General features: G+C 39.0%; 2 protein-coding genes across 4 annotated transcripts in view; one reads left to right on the forward strand and one right to left on the reverse strand.

The window, feature by feature from the left end:
• The window catches only part of dpr1 (defective proboscis extension response 1), a 441,194-nt gene that overhangs the window by 121,944 nt on the left and 296,075 nt on the right, over window positions 1-23,175 (reverse strand). The gene's annotated exons all lie outside the window — the stretch shown is intronic.
• The window catches only part of LOC116429080 (E3 ubiquitin-protein ligase MARCHF2), a 111,307-nt gene continuing 89,619 nt past the window's right edge, over window positions 1,488-23,175 (forward strand). The window contains exon 1 of the mRNA XM_031981536.2: window positions 1,488-1,745. Coding sequence (XP_031837396.1) covers window positions 1,730-1,745 — 16 coding nt within the window. The 5' untranslated portion in view covers window positions 1,488-1,729. The remainder of the gene's footprint in view (window positions 1,746-23,175) is intronic.

The following is a 23,175-nucleotide window of genomic DNA, read 5'->3' on the forward strand; positions in this document are numbered from 1 at the left end:
GGGATAATTACGCGGATCGGGGGGATTCGTTCGTGTACGATGCTTCTTAGGTGTAATTGGTTTATCGCTGATCGCCGCAAAGGAAACGTTAACGCTGAAACTACCGAGCAATCGCAGTGACTTATCTCCAATTTTTTAGGAAAATTAGAACACGTTTCTTGAGATTCGGAGGATCTCTTAGTATCTGTGAAAATAAACGAATTTAATTGAAAATCTTTCGCAAAAACGCCTTCTGAATTTAAGTATTCGCGAAATGAACATTCTAAAGTGGGTCAATATATACGACCCACTATTCTATACGACCATTTATTCATTCGTAGTACTTACAAAAACGTAAAACGCGAGAACATTGTGATACATGTTAACGGACATTAACGACTTTCAATAACAACGCGGTTTTGAATTTAATTAAACTACGGAAACCACTATTACGAGAAACCTAGCGCTGCCACGGATATTTCGTTCGGATACATTTTATCTCAATTTCATGTACAATCACATCAAATTTCTGTATCGCGGAACGGCGCGCCTTTGGAAATCGTGTTCGACCGCTTTTCATTGCACAACGCGAAAATTTAGCAAGAGGTTAGCTCGACACTTTAATTACTCAAGCGTCATTTTAACCGGGCAGCCAGATCGTTTTTCCGTTCCCGCGTGTTTCACCGTTTCCACGTTTCCCGTCGTTACCGGTGTTCTATCAGCACCACAGGTTTTATGAAACTTTACTGAAGTAGCTTCGCGCGGTATGTTAAGCGGATACTTCAGACACGGTGTCGACTCGACTGTGCTGCTAATCTTTATCTTGGCGTTACGAAGTCGGCTCGTGCGTTGGTCGTCTGGATTTTTCATTCGCAGCAATTATTTCTTGTTATTTTGTTACGGATAGTAGATTATCGTGACGAGGACTTCGGCATTGCCTCCTCGCGAGAGAAATGCGTCTTTATATTTTTTGGTTAATATCGCGTACTGGGTTTTGTCACGAATAACTGACACTGTATGTAATAAAACAGTTCACAAATAATTATTGTAAAAATTGTTATAACAGTATTATATTAAAAAGATTAAGAGCATGATTAAACATTGTAAAAAACATGAAGTCTACTTTGTAGTATACGATAGTAAGTGTACTCGCAATGATTAAATTAGTGGGGCAATTTCATTCTAATGGGACTTTCAATGAAGGAAATATTTTTATTATACAGGGTGGGATAATAACTATTAGCACGTCAGATATATTTTTTTTGCGGGTGGAGGTTCTTCGTAAATTTGAAGGTCACCTCCATTTTCTTAAATGGATCAGTATGTTTTTGCTTTCGTCATGATAGAGGATCTTAAAACGGATTCAACGACCTATTATATGAGGTCGTTGAAGGTCATAGAAAATAAAGAAAGGCGATAATACTTACGGTTTTGATAGTGCATAAATGAAACATACGTTTATAGTAGGTGTTCGAAGCGATGACCATCGCTGTCAGTGCAACATTGGATTTTACGATTGACTGACTCGCAAGTGTTACAGTGTCAGAACTTATTGACGCACAGGCTGCAATAATTCGCTGTTTTATGTCGTAAGGTGTAGTTGGTACTATGTACACTTCATCTTTCAGTGTTCCCCACAGAAAGAAATCTAGAGGTGTTAGAGCTGGCCACGATATTGGATCGCCGCGTCCAATCCAACGACACTGATGGTCGTCATTTCGAACAGCTACTATAGGCGTATGTTTCATTTATGTACTACCAAAACCGTAAGTATTATCGCCTTTCTTTATTTTCTATGACCTTCAATGACCTCATATAATAGGTCGTTGAATTCGTTTTAAGATCCTCTATCACGACACGGAAGCAAAAACATACTGATCCATTTAGAAAAATGGAGGTGTCAAATTTACGATCTCCACCTGCAAAAAATATTTCTGTGAAACTTATAATTTCGAAGATATCTGAGGTGCTAATAGTTATCGTCCCACCCCGTATAATGTCTGTGTTTTTGGGTGAATATATAAACGCCCAGTTTAATTAGTACTATTATACTCCAACGACAGCCAATGGAAGTGCATTTATCAACCATTACGGTATTAATTATACTTTCATTCGACGTGAAAAGGTATTCTTCGACTTTCATTATTACGTAACAGGTGAATATCAGTAAATACCGAAACGAACGACAATTAAAATATTTCGAGTTTCAAATTTCCTCGTTCCGTATGGTTTAACATTTTCTCTTATGTCTAAAATTATACAGTATAATTACCGTGTGCACGTTAACAAAATAATATTGTGATATCACGAATAAATTTATTATTTATGCATCTTATTTATCAAAACTTCGATAACACGAATTAAGACATTGTAAACAATGTTTTTTCGTAAACACTATTTATTATTAAAGGATTAGTATTAATACAAATTATTGTTACGTATTATTTACTAACAAACTGTTCAATCCAAACTGACCACGCTTTTCGATCATTCGTTTCAAGCTCATTTTTCGCAGAATGGAAAGTCACGACAGGTGGTGTAATTTTCAAGCTTTTATGCGCTTCAAATTGGCAGATACTGAAATTCTTGTTCCAGTGGAAAAATTTGAATACACCGAAAACAAATATTTCCATGTCACCTCGATTTCGTGTTCAGCCGATTGTACGCGAACCGTTCTAAGTTAAAATTCAATACCGCGCCCTGGTTACGATAAATTTTGGACGACGCAGTTCATGCATTCATTCAGTTACCAACATGAGAAATACAATTGCGCCCCTGAGTTATATGGAATTATGCGCCCCGATAAATTTTCCGGTTCGATGAAGCGGCGCTCGATGAAGACGCTTCGCTAAAATTATTTTCGTTGACAAACAAGAATGGTTCTAAGCGAAGCAATGCGAAATGCAACCTCTTAGTGCTGAAATAATTTTTATTGCGCATAAACAATAGTTTTATCGGATATATATTTGTTTTTAAGAAAATTTAATACTAGAACTATCGTGTCAGTTAAAATGAATGGTTTCGGTTTTCTTGTTAAATAATATTAAATAATACATAGCTCCAGTAATAAATACAAAATTTACTTTATCGTATTAATTTCTGTCCTACATTTGACCATTGCTTGATATATTTACACATTTATCCGATATATTTAATTACGTGTTCTGTTTCATTACAAAAAGGTGCTTGTATTTACCAGCAATAAATTTTTTAAAATTACAAAATGGCTTTTTGCCTTCACAAAAAAAAGAAGAATTAAGCTTATCGATAATCCAATTATACCTGTATCTCGTTCACATTTTTAGCGAAGCTAAATCCACGCGAATTTCCAATTTCGATTCAAACCAAATAAATTTATATAATAAAATGATACTCGGAATGTTCTTCCAGCAAATATTGCCATTAATTTCCGATAAGCGTCCGCGCGCGAGAAACAAGAGAATAAAATTATATTTCCGTTTCTGACAAAATTAATTACAACGCCTGGGAACGCGTCGATAAAATCTGTGAAAAAAAAAATACGAAAGGACGGGGGATACTTCGAAACTCGAAACGCACGAAACCGTATTGTTCTATCAGTAACGATTATACCTGCAGAAATGAAAGCAGACTCGCGTATAAAAAAAAGAGCAACCAAAAAAAAAAAAAAGAAAGAAAGGAAAGAAAACCACTAATGACGAGGAGGCTCTCGGAACATGCACATGTGTTTCGGTATGTGTAATTTACTATTGTCTCCAACGTATTTCTTGTACGCGGTACAATATTGCATGCAACGTGCACCCTTTTTTTCGTAGCCCGCCGTACCGGAAATACCGACTCATGAATATAACGTGCCAATATGAAACCTCCATATCCAAGCGTTCCGCGTTACGGTCGTTCGGTTTGTCTTTAATTACAAATATTACCTACCTGGCGAAACGGAGGAACGAGACTGCCGATCGTCCGCTTCCGTAAAGCAGTTCAATCGCCATTAATTAGGAAAAATAGCCTGTACTCGAGGTAACGTTTTATCGGGAGCGATCAGTTCATTTTCGGTGAATTAACCGTTTTCGTGTTTCTCGGCTGCCCGATTCGTAAAAATACCGGCGATGTGTTACCACCTTGTCGACTGATTATTTTAAAACTGGTATTCGTTAACGCTGGAAGTACTGGACGAGTGAAATTCACTCACGCAGAATTTTTATTTTGTATTTAAATTACGAAGGTGGTTTTGCGAGAGATCTTTAATTAACTTTGTGTATTTGCAGATACAACACTAAGAGACCCTTCGAATCTCAAGAAACTTGATATTATAGTTTTTGTAATAAATTAGAGATATGTTGTTTTAATTGCTCTGTAGTTTTGGTGTTAACAGTAACAACATACCAGAAAACAAGAGTACACTTTATTCAGCGTTACTAAACACAGATCCTGCATAAAAACTACCGAGTAAACAGCGTTCTAATTTATCGCGTAGAAAGAGACGCATAAAAATACTCCGCGTAAATCGAGGGACCAGTATAATCCCAATACGATCGAACCGTCAGCAGAATTTCAAACAGCCCGGCGACTCACAGATTTCGAACGTTCGACCCAAAAAAAAAGTGGGCCAATCGAACGAGCGCCAGGTTCGACGGGAAAATGGAAGAATTTTATTTTAATTATACCGAGATTCGATTAGTTCGCTCAGCTAATGTGCCGTGAGACTCGCAAAGAAACTCGCCTCGGGGATTTTTTCAGCCGACATGTAACATATGAAATGATCCGGCGGGACTCGCTCCCGGTGTATAAGCTGAAAATGGGATTTACAATCCCAGGCGGATTGAAAAGACGATCGTCAGATATTTTCCCCGCGCCGCGCGCGATCGATAAGCGAATTCGCGCGGCCTGTTGCAATTTTCATTGAAGATTGAAAACGGGAGAGGGTTCCAATATAATTTCGATGCTTCCGCGGAGAGGGCAGGTCGCGCAGGTATAATGTACCCTTTCCGGCGACATGGCGCGACACGGGAGCGAGCGCACTTACGAATGTGTAGAACACGACGTCAGTTGTAAAGGACGCATAAGATATTCCGTGGAGTACAAACAATCATCTGACTGCGACTAGGTGTACGCGCTTCCGTGCATTCATCTGCCTACGTCCCTTGAACAATGTACAAACAGAAGGACTCGAATTATTCAGCGGTCTGAATGCGGTATAATTACTACTGAACGCGGCGCGCAGCGCAAACGAGACAGTCAAAAATTCGGAAAATATTAATCGAGTGTCAATAGCGACGTCCCTGGTTTCAATAGGCGACGCATAATGGTCTGTTTGTTTGAAAAGATGTATGTCTTTGTTGGTAGTGCGTTATTTATTACAAGAAACCGGATTTTGTGTTAATGAAGTTTATTAGTCTTTATTCTATTGGATTTCGTAAATTGTGAAAATTGTCACGAATGAGATAAGTTACATATTAAAATTAGACAATCGGATAATCGTAGAGATGTATTGATCATTTTGAATAATTAAGTTAGATTGTTAAGATTATTAAGTTATCTTAGATATTTCGCTGAAATCAGGTCTATGAAAATATGGTTATTATAAATGCACGAAAATAAATGTAAGTATTCTACTCGTTTGATTATTGATTCAGAATTAATTAAATCGTTTCCTCATTTTTTAAATCTTTGAAGCTCGCAAAGATTCTCATTAAAGAACTCTTTCCGCGAGGTATAGAGTTTGATTGAACATTTTCTGCAATCAGCTTAATTTTCTCACGAATATTTCATCCTATTCCTTTCATCCTTTGTGAAAACATTTTTCGCGCTCATCGCGTCGATACTTTTTATAACAGGTTTTTATTTCGTTCGACTAGATGCCTCCAAGGATGATTTATTCGAAACACGCTCGTTTGCTTCATTGAAGGAATAAAAGACTCTGTACAACCTTATTACATTATACAGTGTCAAACTTAACATTGCAAATATCGGATGTTGTCTTTCATAATTATTAAAGTCGTAAAGACACTGATTCGTTCGCATACTCTGCCGAAAGTCACACGAAATTCCTCACTTTTCATTTTTAGAGAAAACAATTTTCGTCATGCTATTAAATAATTTTATCATGCACAGAAATTTAGCACGAATAAGCTTTAGAGTACTATTGAAAATAGTGGAAAATTCAAATTGAGACAGAGATACCGTATAATAAAATGACAAAGGAGGCGATGAGAAAATTTTCCTTTTTCGGTATATAATTCAATATATAATTCGTTTTACGCAGGACGGTTCCTTTCGCACGGAAATGCCGAAGTATGGCTCAGAGTTATCGCATCCTCGCGGATTATTAGCCACGTTCTTTTATGGCCGCTGTGAAACGGTGCTTGCAAAATGACGTCTCAGCTCGTCTTTCGTGGAAGCGATTTTTTTTTTTTCTATCTTATCATCCGACCGAACACTTAATCCATATTACGTTGACGCACGGGAAGACTGTAAAATTCAAACAGGAATATTGATCGTGATACCTCTGCTAAATTGGAAGCCTCCAGCTTCACGCTGCGCCTATTGTTTTACATGGTAGACGTCGAGAATCGTTAAAGATCGAAGACGTCTTAAATGAGGGAAGATTAATATAATTTATATATATAATACAGGCACATAAATTACTTTTTTAATTTTTTAAGCGGTATCTGACAACGGGTAGTTCTAGACAAAAATCTGAACAACATAATAAATGAGAAAAATGATTGTACGTAATCATCTAAAACATCGAATCAAAGTGAATATTTAGAGACATGTTTATTTTTATTTATTTTATTGTCAAATACTATTAATCACATACACTTGTAATGTAACGTTAGAAATTAAAAATTATATATCTTCTTCACCGACAGTATATTAGAAATATATAATAAAATGTATTATGCTAAAATAACATTAATTTCTGTTCCACATTCCTAAAATTATGTCGTTTCAAAGACATCCAACTATTGGTTGTCACAGTCAATTTTATAGAAAACATTGAAAATCATGTTTACAATTTTTCAAAGAAAACCCATGAAAATGATCTTCTTCTATTTTTACGCGTTACTGACACGCGACAACGTGAAACGAACGTAAAATCTGTACGATCAAATACTGCGAATACTGTAAATCGTCCGGTAAATTGTATTTATCCTTGAGAAACTGTATTTCACCGTAGAGTGTCGCGCGCAAGGATTTCGGAAACGGCACTCGCGTTTCTCTATTTAATCACCGTAAGTGATACCGACCATAAAACTTGTTGACCATTACTATGCTTATCCGCGTGATACGTTCTTACCGCAGCCCCGTTCCTTCGTTCCACTTATTCCCTGTCCAGGCACGAATAATTTCCCCGATCCCTGAAGTCCCGGAGCTTTTCCAATTATCGGCTGGAATCATTCGGATCGCTTATTTGCATTCAGCCTGGCCCTTCAGAACTTGTTTCAATGCTAATACGTCACCATTTACCATTCCCCTATGTACCCTTAATTCATACGAGGTATTTTTGAAAGTATATAAGTGACTGCTATCGATTCCCGACGTGAAACGCGCTCGAACACTCCGTCTGCTTAATCGGCAATTATCGGAACTCTAATTATTATTTCGTGGAACCGAGCGAGAGGTAAATAAATACGCCGATATGAATTTCCGTGAAACGAAATCCGAACGATTGTAGTTTCTTTTATTTTTAATTATACTTCACAATTTGTTCACTTGGACATTTGGAAAATTTAAGATAGTATGCGTCTTAGCTTTGTCGTTAATTTTTTTGTGCAGTCATGCGCGGGTGTTTATTTTCCACGCAAATTTATCAATTAAATCTCAGATTGATTCCTTCTAATTGTTAGGGAGCGTTTCTTAGAACTCCACGGCGAAGATTAGAAAGACAGCACGCGCGAAAATAAATAAATCAACTGTTCTGTATAATTTCCGTTTCCTTTTGCTGCTCCATTTATCGCGCTCACCGTTTTACGTTGAGCTTATCTGTTCCGGTCTACGATTAACGGGCGCATCGATTCCGAAGCAGAAATGTCTACCATGTTCCCATGACCGCCTCGCGGAACCTACAGTATGTCCCACAGGAGGACACTGGTCATATCTCTGTAGAAATTACTTAGTAAGAAATTTAACCCCTTGCGATTGTCAGGAGAACTACGATTGACAGAACATTTCCTTTCTTTCGGATTCTTCTAACTTTCTCGTCGTATTAAATGAAAATAATTAAAATATAAAATGATAAATTCTAAATTGTACATTTTAAATTGAAGAATAAACGTACTTATAACAATAATTCATTTGAAAGAATGATCTATTATCGCATTAAATTTGTCTAAAATTGAAGAACAAGCCATAAACTTCATTTTTGCTTACATTTAATTAATATGACTGCAAAGGGTTAATGTGGATCGAAATTACAGTTAGACTCTGTTTAACGCGGATACGTTCCAAAAGAACCAAATGCTAAATGGAACAACGTTAAACAAAATCATTTGAACACGTAAATAATGAGGATAATTGAGGGGACGACAGTATATATGAAAATATTTTAAATATAAAATATTGTTTAGGTATAAAATTTAATTTTCTTAGCGACATGAATCTTGACTTTTCTGAATACGAAAAAATTCCATCGTAATTCTATGTTTCCAATTATATTCTCAACATTTTGAATCCGCATAAAGATCTGCGGTGTAATTATCACAATCTCGACCTCATTAAGCATCAAGATTTGTAGATATTACCTATACATTCTTAAAAAACAGACAATACACCCGACCCTCCATTTACGTGGAGTATCCGTTCCACGTGGATTCGTTTCGTGCGAATAAAAATCGCTTAAATATAGTACGGAACAAAACAAAATATTGGAAAAAAGCTGCTATAAGTTTTAGAAACATATTTATTTCACATAGCTTAACAAAAAAAATAACAGTGACATTCCAGAGAACAAAAATAAATTTTATTCCGTATCACTAGATTCACGTGGCTTATAAATAATTCTGCTTAATACGTTCCATGCGAGTTCCAAAAACGTGACACGCTTAGATCTCACATCCTAGCCAAGTGGTATTTACATGAATACTGTTATTTTTACTTTGTTTTTATTCCTGATTATTTCGAATATAAAGAAAGTTATTTCGTTACATGACGTACTTTATATTCTTAACAATATTCTACTAATAAATAAATTTACTCAAGGAAAAAAACTAGTACATAATTTTTACACATTTACCAAACCTAGTGTCGTGTCCGAAAAACGGGACACGTGGCCAGGTATTCATATTTGCTCAAAAACGACTCAGCACGGAACGTGTTAAAATTGTGTTATAATTAACACTTCGGCTAAGCAATAAGTCTATTACGAGAAAAATCAAGAAGAATTAGGAGAAGGGGCGAAAAACTCACCAGTTTTACGTTGCTCGTTTCGAAAATTGATGCCTTCGTGATGGATGGACGTATAGCGCGTTATTCACGTGAGCCAAGCCGACCGTGGCTCAAAAGTGGAGAGGAGCAAGGGAATTTGGCCGCACGCTCCAGCTCAGCTCGCGACTCGGTTAGTAACAAAGACGTATCGAAACTAATGCCGCCAGTACTATCGGGTCGAGCGCCGCGAGTGGATGACTCCCCTTACCCCTCTTCACTTTTAAGCCGCAGGCCGGCTTCACTCATGCCAGTAATACAGTGTACTGTCCACAGACAACGTTTGTTCGCGTGTTCTACGAACTGAAGGAGCAAATGCAAGGGGACGCGGTCGTTCGCGATGAACATTGACTCACGGTTTCAACTGTTTTTGTTATTGGTCGGTTCGCGTAGACGAGGATCGTAAATGAAACAGGATACGACGAAGTGAGGTACAAGTAAGGAACCGACGCCCGTATTCATTTGCTGTCGTTATGTCTCACTTCGTCGTATTCTGTTCCATTCGCGACCTTCGTTTACGCGAACGAGCCGATAACGAAAGCGGTCGAAACCGAGTCGTCAATGTTTATCGCGAGTCAAAGTCCACTTCGCCTGCTACTCGTTTCTAAGTTTTGTTCCCTCAAATCGGGTGGTCCTTCGAGACAAGTTTTATAGTCGGCACGTGCAAAATTCAACAAAGCTCGACCACCGTTAGGGTAACCACGAGTATTAACACCGATGCCTCGAGAGAATGCTACTTCGAGTGAAAAATATGCGATAGACGTAAGTTCCTCCGCTGCTTGAAAGAAGCGCCGCGTAAATGGAGGGACGAGTACAGGCTACGGTCGAGTCGCATCTGGAGCACAGAATTCGTTCCTCGGATCGTGATTCCTCCGGAGAACAAACGTCCTGCATCGATTTTATGCGGGTGATTGATACCTCGCCGGGAGCGTCGCGCGTCTCGTCGCGAGTCCGATCGCTTCGCGATAAAAATGGAGTCAACGACTCAGGAGGACTTCTTTATTCCGCGTTGCCGCCTGCAGAAACCTCCTCGCATCCTTTGATGCTTCTCCGATAGGAAACTTCTGTCGGGTGAGTTTTTGGTCGGAACCATCTCGAACGAGATCGTCACTTTTCACATAACTCGTTCGTTATCAATGTTTATTTCGGTGACGATCTTCTCAATGTTCAATTTGCAATGTTCAACATTTACGATCGTTTAAGAATGCAAATTCTCGTCACTTTCGTAACCAAGATACAGGTAATCCCCGCATAACAATGCACTTCTATAACACAGTTTCACTCTAACGCAGTTCGAAAATTAGAGAAATCCCCGAACAACGCTTAAAACTGTTAAGATCAACGTTCGAAATTAGGGAAATCTCCGTACAACACGGAAATAAGAGCTTTTAAGCGCATAAGATATTTCATTTTCAAAATTTATTAGAATTTTTGAAATCCTATTTCATTCGTGGAGTAGTAAGTGCATTTTGAAGCTTTGTGTTTTTCCTTTTACCACATTATACGTACATCAACATTTCTCGGGTGCATTATTAAATCTTTAGAAATGGTAATTACGTTTTTCTAATTTTTGGAGCCTAATTTCCCTTTTCGCGCTACTCAGTTCTTTGCTTCACATAACACGGAACTCTAGGAACGTAAGAACCGTGCTACACGAGGGTCACCTGTATAATGAAAACTACTGTCCAGATTGTGTTACCGTTATCGGATCGTCGAAAGCAAATCGTCACGATAGAAAGCACGGGAAGCGATAATGTTGGCTGAAAATTGCGGGAACGAGTTTCGCGCGATATACTCCCGGAGGAGCGGAGAAGCCGGGAAATGACGCATTGCCGGGCTTTCCCCGGAAGAAGGCGGTCGATCACAAATTTCGCGATCTTTCCCTCCACTTCGCGGAAGATGTTTGGAATTTATCGCGCTCGGTGCATCCCCGAGCGTGCACTCTACTGTGCAGTGAGATTCGAAATACTGTTCTCCCTCTTCGAGAGCGTACATAAGGAAACCGCGTAGAAAATGAACTGAAATAAACCGGTCCTGTTTTTACGCAATTTTTCACACGTCCAGTTTTATAAGCTTGCATTATTTTTCCACGGAGTACAATTCAACTTCGATAGATGTTCTTGTAAAAATTTCGAAACTAGCTGTTCGCTTATCTCTGTCGTCGATACTTGTATAAATTACGAAATGATTTGTATACTGTTCCGAAAAATTTAATATAGATATTCGTGATTGTATCGAATATAAAGAATTATTTTATTAGTATTTCCTTTATTAGTCACGGAATTTCAACGAAATGCAACCGACCCAAGGAATAGGAGAGAATGTATAGATATTTCTCCCAGGATTCTTTTGATTTTCCCGTATACACAGAAAATTCTATACATATGCGCATTTCCCGTGTGAATTTTCGTAGAACGGGGTACAATGCTTGCCATATCGAGCGAATCGTCTCTTCCAATAACGAGACACTTCTTTAAATCGGGGCATTCGGTATTCATGTAAATTCCATCGCGGCGATACAAGAAAAGTAGGCGAAGAATTTTTAGATATAAATCAGACGTTGACTCAGGTACAAAATTGAATATGTATTATGTACAGCATAAGTCGTGCAGCAATAAAATAGGTAAAATTCAACGATTAGAAGCTATCGAATGTTAAAAATTTATTGACAGAAAGATTCCAATAACATTTAGTTAGTTATTATATCCAGACTATAAAAATGTTGTAACATTATAATATATTTAATTAACGTTTCATTATCATTATCAAACGGAAGACGAATGCGTCTAGAGTATACTTTAACGAGAAACCAAAGCAAAACAAAGAAGAATTACACTTTTATGTGAGCAAAATAAAGAATTCATCGTTGAAAAAATTAGTATCATTTCAAGCTTTAAGATGACGTGCATGCTCATCAAACGCAACTGGTTAAAATCATCTGGCATTTCTTGAACACGCATGAAAATCTCCCTGGCGCTCAAAGGTTTAACACTTTATTATTTCTTATCTCATTAAACGTACCCACGTAGAAGTCATCACGCCTTCCGCTCAGTCAAACGCGAAATCAAAAGGAACATTAACAGTGACCGAATTTCACCAGTCGTCGCCGGTGGAACAGTTAAAGCCTCCATTATGTTTTAATCGCGTGGCGGTCATTAACACCGAAAACACACGCACGAAACAAGAACACACACCGCGTATACACACGAACCGTTCCCCGTACACTAGCGCCAGCCATAAACGTGATTTAATTTACGAATTTGTCATCGGCGTTTACAGGCACGCCGAGCCGGTCAATTTAATTACAAAATGGCGGTGTCCCGCGCGCCGCGATATCCGATCGTTTTGCTTCCCTACTTTTGATCGATCCCCCCGCTAATTGCAAAACTCCAATTTCGAAATATCGGAGGAGCGAGCGACACCGTCGCGGCGCGGTGTCCGTAATATACGACGGCGCTGCGTGGAAAATAATTTCGTATGCGTAACGCGTATCCACACATCCGCGGATCGCTATATCGAACACGGGATTGTGCCGCGCGATACCGAAATCGTGGAATATAAAAGTTGACGATGTCGTTTCCCGCGGAAAATTTCGATCCGCGGCCGTATCCCAGATATGCGTCGTCCTTCCTTAAAACGCTCGTATACAGGGTGCTCCGACTTTCCGACCAGCGAACTGTCGATAAAAAATATTTCCATCCGATGATCAGACGTAACGAATCGTGACGGAATCTATTGCCCTATGAACTCCGCGCATTTGTAACGTGTACGTGGGTTGTACTCGGAGAAAGTCGGAAACGTTTATTTTTAGCGAATCCGAACGAATATTTATTTCGAATGTTATTCGCGATATTTGGGGTGGAACGTATTTCATTAAACGAACGTCTGTCGTGATAATTACTTATTTATTGAATAGGGAGTATGTTCGTTAATGAGAAAGGTGAAATATAGCGATAAAGTCGTGTGCGAATGGAATGTTAATATAAATGTGAATGTTTGTTTCCTTGTAATGCCTGGAATATGGAAATTGTACGATGATTCGAGGGGTTGGATCGTTTTCTAATAATGAAGTTTTGAATTTATGAAGCGTCATGATAATTTGTTATTTGTAATAGTATTCGTAATTAAGAGTTGTGTTATTTTATATTTGGTTAAGGGATGAAACTATCTATCGTTTCGTTAGTATTGTTTTCACGCTAACTAATAATAAATATAGTTCATTCATCGTCATATTTGCTATTCTATTTTCCTTTTTCAAGTTTCAGTTTTAGTAAAAAGCCAATAATATTTTGTCGTAACGAAACGTAACCAAAGGGTCGGACACCTCGACGTACTCTAATTTTCATGCAGAACAATTGTACCTATAAGTCAATATTGGCTTGTGTGTATGCATTAGGATTTTACACAGCTGCGAGGTATACGATACGTAATGGATTAGACGTGTAATCCGATTCGAGTTATGAAACTGCTCATGGAAATAATACAATTTGCGTAGTATTAATTTGAATAGAGCATCGAGTTTGCAGTTCCATCGGGCACGAGACTATTATTCTTAATTAGTCCAAGAAGTATCGCTTTTCTCAAAATTATTAAAACAAAGATAAGGTGAAACGATTTCTAATAAGATACAACTGATTTTCAAGTATTTCCAATGATTAAAGCAGTGCAGCTTTAGATGTAAAATAAATGTGTAATCGACCATTTTGACCAAAAGTAGTTTTCGCAAGTTTTCATTAAACATTCGTGACATATGTTGTTACCGCATTAAAAATAAATGATTTCACTTCTCTGCTGTATCCTCTCCTTGTTATTCTTCAATTAACGATCAGCTGTTATCACTTCATAAAATATAAAATAACCAAGAAGAATCGATGCCTATAGCTTTCTGATTTCTCCAATTATATGTTCATTCGAAACCTTGTTCAACGGAATTAATAGTAGATTCACAGAACCACGTTAATTCGACGCACATTGAATTTTAGAAACATTATTTAATAAACGTGTACTTAATACTTCTAATGTCTCTACTTAAATTTACATACGTATCTCTCTTCGCCAATAAATCGCGATCGATGCAGCGCGAAAGTTACACGACGCAATGGAAACGAAACCGCTGAAAAAATCCAAAAGAGCAGCACAATGAAGCTCCGTGAAGTTAGTTTTAATATTCCCTAACGGCTCGCGCGTTTTCCGAATGAAAAGTTAAGCGGCCGCCATCCTCGAGGAATTTCGGAACATCCGAAACCCTTTGTCCGTCAGGATACCGCTCGCGGGAATTTACAGCACGCCCGAGAATAGAATTTCAACAGTCCATTCAGTGGCCGAATTTTGTAATCGGCAACCGGTACCTCGTTATCACTACGTTCTTGCATGCTACATTACTAGGCGCAAAGAGGGTGGCGGGGGGGAGGCGGAGGAGAGAAAGAGGGAGACAGGGAACCATTCGCGAAATTTGTAGCTCGGTAATGGCCGTTCCCGATGTTAACTTGCGGCGCTAGAAGCAGCCCTGGCGGGTGTACACACGTAAGGGATGAAATTTGGGTCGATAAACCTTCGAAGAGCGGCAACGGAACGGCACAGTTTTACGGTGAGAATCAGAGGGGCCCACCGGGAACTTTCCATTGGCTGTTTACCGTCGAACAACCAATGGCGGCCTCGTAAACCACAGTGTAACCAATAGCAATTTCAACCGGCCACTCCCTGTCAACCGTAAAAACGAAGCTTTAAGCGCGAACCTTTTCGTTCCCAGAGTTACCCCTCGGCGCAAAACAATTCCGGCAGACTTGATTTTCTATGAAACCGCGATCAAGCGTCGATGATGCTGCAAGACCGGCGACGGCAAGAAGCGTTCTAATGAAAGCGAATTTCGATTAAGGACGAGGATACCGTGCAGCCTTTGGCGTCGGTAGTCTTGGGATTCCATCGAGGTAGTCCCTGAATTTTTGGAAAAGGTGAATTTTGCCGGATGCATAAATTTGGTATTTGAAAGGAAAACTGGACAGTTGAAAGGAAAAGGCCGTTTTTTGCCCCGTGCTGCGAAGAGCTTAAGTCTCTGCGTGTGTCCACTCTATTAAGCCGTGACAACAACAACAACAAAGGAAACGTTGGAATCGTCGAGTTCGACAGTAGTCGTGTCATGTTACATCCTTCAATGCGGCTGGTCGTCGGGCGCTACGGTGTGTTGAAAGGAGCCTGGTGGGAATGACGACGTTGCAATTATGGAGAGGTCCCCAAGGTTGCAGTTGTCCGATGCTCGCCGAATGTTGTGTATTCTGTTCCTAACTGGTTAACCGTGTTTGACGAGTATACACGTCATCTTAAAGCTCGAAACGATACTAATTTTTTCAACGATGAATTCTTTATTTTTTCACATAAACTATTATCAGTAATTCGCATGAACTGCATAGAAATGTTTCATTTATCATAAGTCCAATACCGATAAAAATTGTTTCGATAAATGCACTATTATAAGAATATTCATGATTCCTTGTAACTCACGATAAGGTTTACATTTTTTATTCAATCTAAGCTATAATATTAATTTAAAAGAAGATGCTTAAAATTCATTTCTGAACAGGAGAAATATTTCCCGTCACAGGTCACGCACAGGAAAATTTCTGCAGTGCAATATAGAGATTTGTTTAAAAGTAAAAATTTTATTGGTTCGATTAATGAGATTTATACGGCGAGGTGCGTAAAAGCTGGAGTTTGAATTTCATTGCGTCATGAAATTGTAAAATTGCTGAAGGGAAATGTCGTTTATAATTTAGCCACGCCGAGTCTTCTGCCCACGAGGATCGCCATTCCTTTTCGTAATAGCTAATGGTATCGCTTTAACAGTCCCATTACGATTTTTACGATCATCCGGCGAAGGAAGTTTTATTAATGATGTTACATTATACGCGATACAATTAATTATTTCGTCTTGTTTATTATTTCTATTACGAAAATCATGCTCGTCGAGTACTCCTTGAAATAGTCATTGTATGGCAATGTAAATCATTTTAGGAATATTTCAAAATAATTTATAGCTCAATGAGGAACCAAATTACTTTGAATAGTCGTCCACGAAATATTTATCTTAAATGTCGCCCGATTCTGGTCGCGGTAGGCTTGAAATGTGTCATTAGGTGTTTAATTGAACGGGACGGCCTCGCAACGTACGAAGTTCAATGAGAGAAATCAACAGCGATTTAAATGCAAATAGTATAAAGTCGAGGTGTTTTCGGTTCAGAGGCCAAGCACAAGAGAACACAGACGTTTTCAGGCGGAAGAGGTGAGGGAAGTGCAAAGATTCAATTAGGAAATGCGAATTCCTGCTTCGCTCAAGGGAAAGTTCGGATCATTCTAATTTTACAAAGTGACGTTTAGCATAGGGTTCTAACTCCAGCTTCAGAAATGTTCTTGGAGGTTTGCGAGTACAGTTAAGGACTTGAATTTTGCACGGCACTTGCGCAAGCACGGAGCAAGGAATACGTACGTTTCGCGACCCTAAATTGCAGGCGCCTCCTATTTCGCTGAGTAAACATTTATTATTATTAATACGCGAACAGACTGAGAAATTGTAAGCAGAATCTTGTTTCATAAATTAATTCAGCAGGTTAAAAATAACATAAAGGAGTAATACGGTTTTCAGTTTACTATAATTCAGTTGGATAGTTTATTTAGAAATTTAGATTAACAAAATTTAGATTAACATAGAATATTAATGATTCAATTGCGAATTTTATATTTGCGAATGCTGTACTGTATGTATTGCAATAACTGTATTTATGTACTAAGTAGCTTATGTAACAAAGAAAACCTTAAAATAGTAATTTTGTATTTTAAAGAAACAAAATTAGTAATATTTGATCTAGTCAACTTAGATTCGCATTTTACATAAAGATTATTTTTATATATAACATCGCATCATCATGAAAAAGATTTCGTAATATTCTGAGAATCCAGAGAGAAGTACAATAGAATTTTTAATGTCCTACAACGGACGAACCCGAAAATTTTCCAATCTTCCTACTCTCAATTATACCAATTAAAACTACGCGTGCCATTTTTGCGAAACAAAGAAAACAGAAGAATATTTCCTTATTACATTTCGGTGAATGTAATTTCCTTTATTACACTTAACGAACGGTTGCCAGTTAATTAATTAAATTCGTTCATTTAATTACGCCCAGGGTAATGCAGCTGTGTTCGAAATTATATATATTACGTGGGCCAATAAATCATCGTCTCGCCGACAGCGTGTCAAGTGTTCATTTCGAGCTGGAAAACGAAAGTTGAGTTCGTGACGTTGTCGATAGGTTCTACGATCTGTAGGGTCGGCGTAAGGGAGAGATCGATTCTACGCGAACAATTACAAACGATTTAATGATGACGCGATTGGGTTCTACGAACGATCGGAGCTCGAGGAGAGAGCTCCCGTCTCCTCGAAACGGCGGGGAAGTTGAGCCGTTCCATGACGGCAGGAAATAGTACGGTATGATCTCTCGCCGATGTTGAAATTGGAATTTAGTTTCTCTCCATAACGATTGGCGGAATTCAAGCGTGCTCGCGGAAGTTGCTCGAACAGAATTTCTTCGTGCGAGCGCTCCCTAAGAACCGAAGTGCTGATTTTACCACCGAGCCCCCGATCGAGAGCTACACGAATCCTAATTGACTAACGTCCCCCGGCGGTAGAAAGCGATCATTCCGTCGGGACGAATTAGCGACAGGTTGACTTAATTAACCCTACCGTGGCCCTCAATTTATCTATTCGTGTGAAATATTATTTTAAAAAAGTAACGTATAACTTGGCAACAATTTTCTGGTACGATTTTCAAATTTAAAATGTTTCTAGGAAAGTTCTGATTCTGAAGAAAATTAGAAAGAAATTAGACTAATATTGAAGAGGATTGAGTAGAAGAGTGTTAAATGGAAACGTGATTAGGTCAAAGAAGAATATGGTAAGGTTAATGTACAGTTGGTTTAGTTATTCATATGATCCCAACGATATTCACATGATACCAATTGTAATTGTGTTCTTGTACAATGGACCAATGGTAAACAGTAAAATATGAAAATCAATAGTAATAATATTATCGTAATATATAATAGTAATAATATCAATTAATTTATTAGTGAGAATTAAAGAGATTCTTCGTATGTAATTTATTCAAAGTGAGAATATATAGTTTATGGGACGTTTCGCACTTCAAATTTTGTAATTGTTCATAAAAACAAACTTTAAGTTAATACTCATATAATTTTTTTTCTTTTGTTACTACTGTTATACTTTTTAAAGTCTAATTTTACGATTGCAGAGTCCTCGGAAAATCTTCAATATTCAAATATTATATCCGGGGAGAGGAAGATGTTGAAATACGAACTGAATTATAATTAGTGAAAGAGGTAAAATGGGATTGCGTTCTGTAATGAGCGAGATATCAATGAAAAGTGCCATTATTCTAGGTACAAAATGTTTGACGAAGGTTAATTACAGTCGTGTTTTAAATAATTAGTGCCATCGTCTTTTCGCGAACGTTCGTTAACTTAACTCTTTTACCTCCAAAAAGGTGGAAAATGGAATTACCAAGGGCTCTCCGCGGCAATTTTCTATCTTAGAGAAAGTGTCTTGTCACTTCGTCCCGAGTAACGAATATTTAGTGCACAAATGTGCAAAATCTTCCAATTAATTACCGTATCAGAATCAAATTTTCTTGACTTTATCGCTCGATATATTGAGAAACGAAACGTTCTAATGAAACACCCTTTCTCAAGAGAATTATATAACGTGAAAATATTTCATCAAAATTATTATACAAAAATGTGAATTTTAATCAATGAATTTCTGTATCAAATCGAACGAAAGATATTAAGAACACACACATATATTCTCCTCCATTACCCATAGTATATCGACAAAACATCCATAGACTCCGAGAAAATATCTTACATAAAAAAAAGTTTTACGCAATTTCTAAAACTGAAGGAACTCCACGAAAAACCAGATTATTTATAAAATGACCTACTACAATAACTTACAAACTCTCAGCGTACTAGAATACAACAAACATAGCACACCCATGAATCTATCGATAACCCAATTTACTAATACACCCATTAATACATGATTAATTCACTACGTCAGATATAATACACGCACCCCGAAAATTCCAATTCAAGGATCAGAATGAACCGACGAGTCGCGCGGAAGCTTATTAGACGGTCTCGCGGGGTACACCGATCGTAACTTTTTGTTTCCCGAAATTCGTGGCGCAACCGAGGATCGACGCGGGGGGAGAGCACGATATCCGGTTATCCGAGGAACCGGCGGTCCGCCCCTCAAATTAATTAAACCCGGCGCACCGATGAAATTACACGCGGAACACCGCATTAACGCGGACCGGAAAAGGCTCGCTTATTAAAGCGGACAACGAAAATAGTTGAGCAGATTCCGGGGATGTGTCACGATCGCGCGGCGCCCTGCGCCCTTCGGCCTCCGGCGCGCCCCGGTTCCGGAACTTTACGAAGTTCCTCTTGAATCCTTAATGGTCCCCGCCGCCTTGGAAATAATCGCAAGAAATGCCGGTTGCGTCTACGTCAGCGGAGATAACAGGTAACGGAGTTGCGGGCAACCTCGGGGATGCCGGGTAGGGAGCCGAGGCGGCACACATCATTTATGCCTCGGACAGAACAGTTGCATCGTCCCGGGGGCAAATAGACGAAACACCATCACGGTGCCCCGGATAACTTCACTTACGTGTGATTACTTTTAACTATGCAGGACGCCTGTCACTCCCTCGACTGTGATTTCGCGCACTGACGCCGCAGTTCATCCGAGGAAACACGCCGCGAGTTTATTTAGCCTTTCACTTACCGGCGTCGCATCGGAACTATATATTTAGATAACAGTAAAATGCGAACTGGTGGACTAGAGAAGCCATCGGTGTAAAATACGATGGTAATGATTCTTTATTTTCTTGAAGGTTAGAATAACGTTGTAGAATTTATTTTTGCTGGAAACGATGAGTTCGTTGACGTATATTGTGAAGATAAATGCATTTTGTATAGAAGTTTTTATTTGGAAAGGTTGATATGTTGGTTAATGAAGATGTCTATTGAAGGGTATCTGTAATGATAACAGTAATGATTCTCTATGCTTTTGAAGATTAGAATAATGTTTTTTGTAATATTTATTTTGCTGGAAATGATAAATTACTTAAGGTATATTGTGAAGATAAATGTTTGTCGTAGAAGTTTTTATGTCGAAGCTGAAAATGTTGGTTAATGGTGATGTTAGTCGAAGAGTACTCGCAGAAAAGGTTTCAAGCGTGAAGTATGGAATGTTTCAGGTGTATGAGGTTAGGTAACGTTATGTAGAGTATAATTTTTTGTTATAATTATGTCATTCGGTGTTATTTGTATCATTGATGAGTGAATATTATTTAGTAAACGTATGACGATTTTAATTCATTAAAATATCGAAAATGTGTATTGCAACCGTTCGTCTTTAAACTCGTAATTTCCAGTCTAAATGAACATCAATTTTTCTAAGACCAATAGAATAAACTGTACACTAAGAAAACATCCGGCTCTCGAAACCCAACGCCGACGCGAGAAAAGGTAACTTTCCGAGCGAAGGTCTGGCGGGATTAAATCCACGTTCAGAAATCGCGTCGGAATAAACAAGGCCGACCGTGGATTAATGGAAAGAGGAATATCTTCGATTGTTATAGGGGGCCGCTCGGGGGCGGGCGCAAGGGATGCCGCACTTGGATATCCCCTTTTAGTAGAAAATTATTCGCTTCCGCACCGTAATGAATACTCGAGGTATTGTGCGCTGTTGACGCGCGGTAAGGAATGGGCCACTACCCGACTTTTCAAGAACATCTGAAGTTGACAAGATAAGGATAATGGATGGGTTGGTGCCTCCATGTTGCGGGGATGAGGATCGGGATTTACGGGGTTCACGGAAATACGGAAAGTATAGAAAGTAAGACGACTAATAAGCGGCGAAATAATCGCTGCGGGCGAATCAGCTGCGACAGTAATTGCGTATCTAAGATACGCGTCGGTGAGAGAGAATTGGAATGCGTGTATCGATAGGTTAATAAAGTGGCAGATGAGTCTGTGTTTTGTTTAAGCTATTCTTAATTAATGTCCAACTATTACTCTGATTGTTTTCTATTAACGAAGCGAATCTCGTGGTAATAAACTGTGAAACAATAGAGTAAACTGTGCAGTAAATGTCCATGAACCTGTTAACATCTCGCGATTAAATTCATAGCACTTACCATGAGTCCAACTCGATTAACATAAAAGATTGAGACAACCGTTAACATTGCTCTTTTCCGAAGCGAGCGCGTGGCTCGAATAAGCTCTTTTTCGAGCAAACCGAAAATACATTATACGCGATCTCCTCACCGCGGAACCGCAATAATAATACTTAGAGCTGGGTGGTTGAACGTTCGCCGAGAAAGACTCTGGCCCGAGAATAGGCAATCGAACCGGCACGCCTTCCTTTTATGGGCATCGATGTATAGAAACGATCAGGGAATCCTTTTGACTGTTTCCCGAGAACGTCGGGAGTACATCTTTCCGCGGGAAGGAATTTTGATGGAACTGTAGACGAAATTCTGACTATCTCGCTGGGATATCGTTGAATTTCATACTGGCCGGTATAAATTTAGTTTCCCGAACTATAGAATAGGATTATCGATACTTTAGCATTCACGTCACGAATTCACATCACGGTTTTAGTCAGGAAGACGACTACGCTCTCGATCGTTGTACAATATAATTGATTTACGTGTCATGGACACCGTGGGAAACTTCTCGCTTCGATTACGTATGATTTTCATTATTTTCTCTGGTAAGTTTTATTTACCAGACGCTACCCTTACAGCCACCTATTTAAGGGTAGATCTTAGCGCAAAACGAAGAATTCCACAACGTATCAACATCGATCCACTTACAACTCGTCGAAAATCTCATTGTTTCATTCAGTCTCAGCATCGCTAATCTGAAAATGAGCCAGAGCGTCGCCGTAACTAACTGCGACGCTCAACGCGCGCAGTTTACGGCTGGCGAGGGTGCAACACGAACGGCCGACAAAACAGTCTGTCGGTCACGACGAGAGGAGAAAAGTAGGTCTTCGATACCGTTGTCGTCGCGAGACAACGGGGCAGACGAGGTTCATTAATATTGAAAGAAACAGGCACAAATATAAGGGAGAACGGCTTCGACGACTGTTTAATTATTGCCGGCGAGAGGGCGGCGGCGGGGGCGGAGGCGGAGGGGGACCGTTATAAACTGTTTCGCCGTGCAATCGAGCCGCGGGTCTAAAAGCGCAATCTTCGAGAATGAATTAAAGTTGAATTAGTTACCGATGAACGATGAAAATTTACAGGGACGCGATCGCTTCCGTCCCCGATTCGTTTATTTGCGATTAACAGACGCGGCCGGGACTTACAGTTATCGAGAGATTCATTACAAATTGAAATCGATTCGAATGGAACTTTACGAGCGACCAGCCGCCTAAACGATGGCGAACTTTGCGAGGCAATATTTGAACGTTAAGCAGGAATGAGGAATCGGGGCTACGTAACTCGATAGATTGATAAATGATTAGACGAGCATTGACGGCACTATTGCGCTCGGCAAACGGTTAACCGAAAATCAGAGGTATCGGTGACGTAACAGGAAACGTGAATTTTCTGAACGGGATCGAATGAAAATAAAAATCGGATGAGCAGGAAACGTATCTGGTGACTATGATCCTGTTTACTGATACGAGTGACTCAGGTTTGT

Source organism: Nomia melanderi, chromosome 14, assembly GCF_051020985.1.
Source record: "Nomia melanderi isolate GNS246 chromosome 14, iyNomMela1, whole genome shotgun sequence".
NCBI classification, from domain to species: Eukaryota; Metazoa; Arthropoda; class Insecta; order Hymenoptera; family Halictidae; genus Nomia; species Nomia melanderi.